This window comes from Gymnoscopelus braueri, assembly GCF_963280865.1.
Source record: "Gymnoscopelus braueri genome assembly, chromosome: 8".
Lineage (NCBI taxonomy): Eukaryota > Metazoa > Chordata > Actinopteri > Myctophiformes > Myctophidae > Gymnoscopelus > Gymnoscopelus braueri.
The window spans coordinates 56,895,016-56,900,004 of NC_137609.1; the positions used below are offsets into that span (position 1 = coordinate 56,895,016).

The 4,989-nt window shown below is 39.8% G+C and overlaps 1 protein-coding gene across 2 annotated transcripts in view; it reads right to left on the bottom strand.

Annotated features, from left to right (window-relative positions):
* Window positions 1–272: 272 nt before the first annotated feature.
* The window catches only part of ncbp3 (nuclear cap binding subunit 3), a 35,784-nt gene continuing 31,067 nt past the window's right edge, over window positions 273–4,989 (bottom strand). For both annotated transcript variants that reach the window (XM_080436397.1, XM_080436396.1), the window contains exons 12-14: window positions 3,669–3,833; window positions 2,940–3,373; window positions 273–2,170 (exon numbers count right to left, since the gene is read on the bottom strand). In XM_080436397.1, the coding sequence (XP_080292523.1) occupies window positions 3,003–3,373; window positions 3,669–3,833 (536 nt within the window). In that variant the 3' untranslated portion in view covers window positions 273–2,170; window positions 2,940–3,002. The remainder of the gene's footprint in view (window positions 2,171–2,939; window positions 3,374–3,668; window positions 3,834–4,989) is intronic.

Below are 4,989 nucleotides of genomic sequence, written 5' to 3' on the forward strand. Positions count from 1 at the left end.
GTCCTTATATTATCATCACTTTACCCACATACATTATATTATATTATAATTATATTAAATACATTATATTATCATCACTTTACCCACATACATTATATTATATTATAATTATATTAAATACATTATATTATCATCACTTTACCCACATACATTATATTATTATATTAAATACATTATATTATCATTGCTTTACACACACATTACACCTTATTATTCATCTTTAGGAAAACGTGTAAATTCAAGAAGTCCAATCATCACAATAAAGATACAAGACGATAGAAAAAAGTTTTATTTGATTTTAATGTGAAACAGGAAGTTCAACTCGTCTGTCAAGTGATCTGATTGGCTGTCTGGTCAGTGACTGGAGGAAACAACCAATAACAAACATGACATCATCACTCCAAAAAAAATTAAAACGAAAAGAACAAACATTTTTTTTTAATTGAATAAAAAACATGAAACAAAATGAAAAGATAAAACAAAACAAACTGCTCTCTCTCTCTCTCTCTCTGTCTCTCGACCCACACTTGTGTTTGTTTTCACCAAGTTCAAACTTTGAATGATTTCCATGAGTTGCCAGAAAAGTGTCAACGTATCCATTTGTAACAGAGAGTTATGCAGGGTCCATTTGGTTACATTTGTACTCTCTGAGTTAAATTAACATTGAGTATTTTAATGTGGAAGTACAGGAGTTAATACTTTGTTTAAAGAGGATGTTTACACTGTTTACTGTGTTGTTTACATTGTAATAGTATGAAAACAATAATACTGTGACTGTAAACACTCACTTATTGTACAGAAAGATATTCTATATATATTTTTTTGATTGTAACATTTCAGAATGTTATTATGACACTTTGGTAGAGGTTGTGTAGTTTGGTAGAGGTTGTGTAGTTTGGTAGAGGTTGTGTAGTTTGGTAGAGGTTGTGTATTATCTTTTTCCTCATTGACGGTTAAACAGATCTCAAAGTCACTCGTTTAGAGAAACCAAAAAGCAATCAATCAATTTGTATTGAAATAAAAGGCGGTGTGTTGTTTATGAGCTTAAAGAATCAGTGTCAACGAGGAGACTAGATCTGAACATCAATGATATTCAATGATATGTTTTTATACTCCTCTATAATCCTCATAATCGCTTCCATGTTGAAAAATGTTCATACATTCAAAAAATAATTCCCCCAAAATGAAGGAAATATTACGAGCTTGTAGACGCAGATCTACAAGCTCGTAGATCTGCTAATTTCGCAATTAAGAAAATATATATTTCTAAAGTATTATATTTTCAGTCATTTCTGTTCCATCTCTGCTCTATCTGTTCTATCTCTTCTATCTGTTCTATCTCTTCTATATGTTCTATCTCTTCTATCTCTGCGCTGTGCAATTTATGTTTTACAAACAGAAATGTCATTTTAATTTCTGCCAAAAACAATTAAATCGTCAATCGTAATTATTTGTGTCACAATGAATGGTGAAGTAAAAATGTCTCTAAATAACTACACAACCTTAACCTGTACCAAAGTGTCATTAAAACACTGAGTGTCTGAAAGACAATAATTCAGTATTTACAGGAAACCAATGTAAAACTATATCAAATAATAATATGAACTCACAGTGTTTATCACTCATTATTATCCAGGTTAACTTCCATCAGGAATGAGATGTAGACTAAACAAAGGCTTCATGCCCCCCCCCCCCCCCCCCCTTCTAACACTTGTAAAGTGTTCTCTCCATCATGGGAGAGAGGACAGAAAACTTACTGAGTGTAGTTTTAAACACATTAAGGTGTAGTTTTAAACACATTAAGGTGTAGTTTTAAACACATTAAGGTGTAGTTTTAAACACATTAAGGTGTAGTTTTAAACACATTAAGGTGCCACTGACCGACGGCCCCGCCCCCGAAACACCGCCAAACGGAAACGACTACGCATGGCGCTGTGGGCGTGGCTGTGGGCGTGGCTGTGGGCGTGGCTGTGGGCGTGGCCATCTGCTGTTCTCTGGGGTTTAAGGGGTTAATGTTTAAAACAACACTTACAACTCCTCAGTGTCAATTTAACTCTAAAAAAACAAGTTACTTTTGATATGTTTCCACAACAACCATTCAACATAAATGTTCATGTTATTATTTACTGTTTCTGACAACATGGGTCTCTCTCTCTCTCTCTCTCTCTCTCTCTGAACATCAGATCTACAAGCTGTAGAATACATCAGATCTACAAGCTGTAGAGGACATCAGATCTACAAGCTGTAGAAGACATCAGATCTACAAGCTGTAGAGGACATCAGATCTACAAGCTGTAGAGGACATCAGATCTACAACCTGTAGAGGACATCAGATCTACAAGCTGTAGAGGACATCAGATCTACAAGCTGTAGAAGACATCAGATCTACAACCTGTAGAGGACATCAGATCTACAAGCTGTAGAGGACATCAGATCTACAAGCTGTAGAGGACATCAGATCTACAAGCTGTAGAGGACATCAGATCTACAAGCTGTAGAAGACATCAGATCTACAAGCTGTAGAGGACATCAGATCTACAAGCTGTAGAGGACATCAGATCTACAAGCTGTAGAGGACATCAGATCTACAAGCTGTAGAGGACATCAGATCTACAAGCTGTAGAGGACATCAGATCTACAAGCTGTAGAGGACATCACATCTACAAGCTGTAGAAGACATCAGATCTACAAGCTGTAGAAGACATCAGATCTACAAGCTGTAGAGGACATCAGATCTACAAGCTGTAGAGGACATCAGATCTACAAGCTGTAGAGGACATCAGATCTACAAGCTGTAGAGGACATCACATCTACAAGCTGTAGAGGACATCAGATCTACAAGCTGTAGAGGACATCAGATCTACAAGCTGTAGAGGACATCAGATCTACAAGCTGTAGAATACATCAGATCTACAAGCTGTAGAGGACATCAGATCTACAAGCTGTAGAGGACATCAGATCTACAAGCTGTAGAGGACATCAGATCTACAAGCTGTAGATCTCTAGTTGTCGTCCTCGCTGCTCTCTTCCTCCCGGCTGATCTCTATCTGCAGAGAGGGCATCTGGTCCAGGCGGCTCTTCTTGTGCTGCTGCCCCCTGCTGGAGGGAGGAGCATCAGGAGGAGGCGAGGAGGAGGCCAGCAGGAGGCGCTGCTGGCTCTGCTGCTTCCTGCTGATCATGGCTCCCCACATCCTCTGCAGCCGAGAGTCTTCCTCTCCCTCTTCCTGTTCCTCTGCTTCCTCCACCACTTCCTGCTTCTTCTTCTCTGGCTCCTCCTCCTTCCTCCTCCTCAGCTTGGAGGAAGAGGAGGTGAAACGCTCCTTCTTCTCCTTCTCCTGGGAGTCACTGGGTCCCAGACGACTCCACAGACGACCTGCAGGGGGCAGCGTTTACAATCACTACTGTTCATATTACTGTGTGTGTCTGTCTGTCTCTGTCTCTCTGTCTCTGTCTCTGTCTCTGTCTCTGTCTCTGTCTCTGTCTCTGTCTCTGTGTCTGTGTCTGTGTCTGTGTCTGTGTCTGTGTCTGTGTCTGTGTCTGTGTCTGTGTCTGTGTCTGTGTCTGTGTCTGTGTCTGTCTGTCTGTCTGTCTGTCTGTCTGTGTGTGTGTGTGTGCATATCTATCTATAAATAAACATCTGGTTTCATGGAATCAAAGAAACGACGTACTTGTCTTCCTGTCTTTGGACCAATCAGAGTGGAGGCCTCTGGACTCCTGGCTGGCCACGCCCAGTCTACTGTGCACATCTCTGGTTGGCTCCCGTGGTGGGGGCGTGTCCGGGGAGCTGGAGCGTCTGTCATCGTACCGCCTCTTCCCCAAACGCTGCCTCACATCTAAATATATAAATATATAACACCTTATTACTGTTCTATAACTATAAACATAACCTTATATATATAATATATATATATATAAATATATATATAAAACACCTCATTACTGTTCTATAACTATAACCATAACCTTATATATATAATATATATATATATAAATATATATATAAAACACCTCATTACTGTTCTATAACTATAACCTTATATATATATATATGTCACAGGGAAATTGGCATTCCAGGGAAATTGAAAGGGGAGCGCTTGTTTTTAGCGCGGGGCGGGGCTGCGAGGTGGGGCTTTGATGCGAGGACGACAACGACAACAACAACAACAACATAGCAACCAGGAAGCCTCAGTGGCGCACTAAGATAACCATTGGACTCCCCATCCACTACCATCCACTACCACTGGGAGTCTGGGTTTGACTCCCGCTTGGGACATTACTTTTTCAAACAACCGCGGACTACTTTTTTTCGCCGATAAAGTATAGTTTTGGACCATGACGGAGGATAAAGTATAGTTTTGGACCATGACGGAGGATAAAGTATAGTTTTGGACCATGACGGAGGATAAAGTATAGTTTTGGACCATGACGGAGGCGCGCCGACTCAGCAGACCTTGAGGCCGAGGAGGCGTTCGCGGGTGTGTGTGTGCGCGCGTGCTCGTTTGTGCGCGTGTGCATGCGTGCGTGTGTGGTGTGGGGCTCATGTCTGGCTTGCATTGCCCTCTAGCGTTGGTTCTATAGAATTGCCTGGGGGGGGGGCGGTGAAAACAAGCGCTTCTTTTCCAATTTACCTGGAATGCCAATTTACCTGTAACATATATATATATATATATATATATATATATATATATATATATATATATATATATATATATATATATATATATATATATATATATATATATATATATATATATATATATATATATATATATATATATATAGGACATAAAACCATCAGTACTAGAGGTCCTGGTAGGACATAAAACCAGCAGTACTAGAGGTCCTGGTAGGACATAAAACCATCAGTACTAGAGGTCCTGGTAGGACATAAAACCATCAGTACTAGAGGTCCTGGTAGGACATAAAACCATCAGTACTAGAGGTCCTGGTAGGAGATAAAACCATCAGTACTAGAGGTCCTGGTAGGAC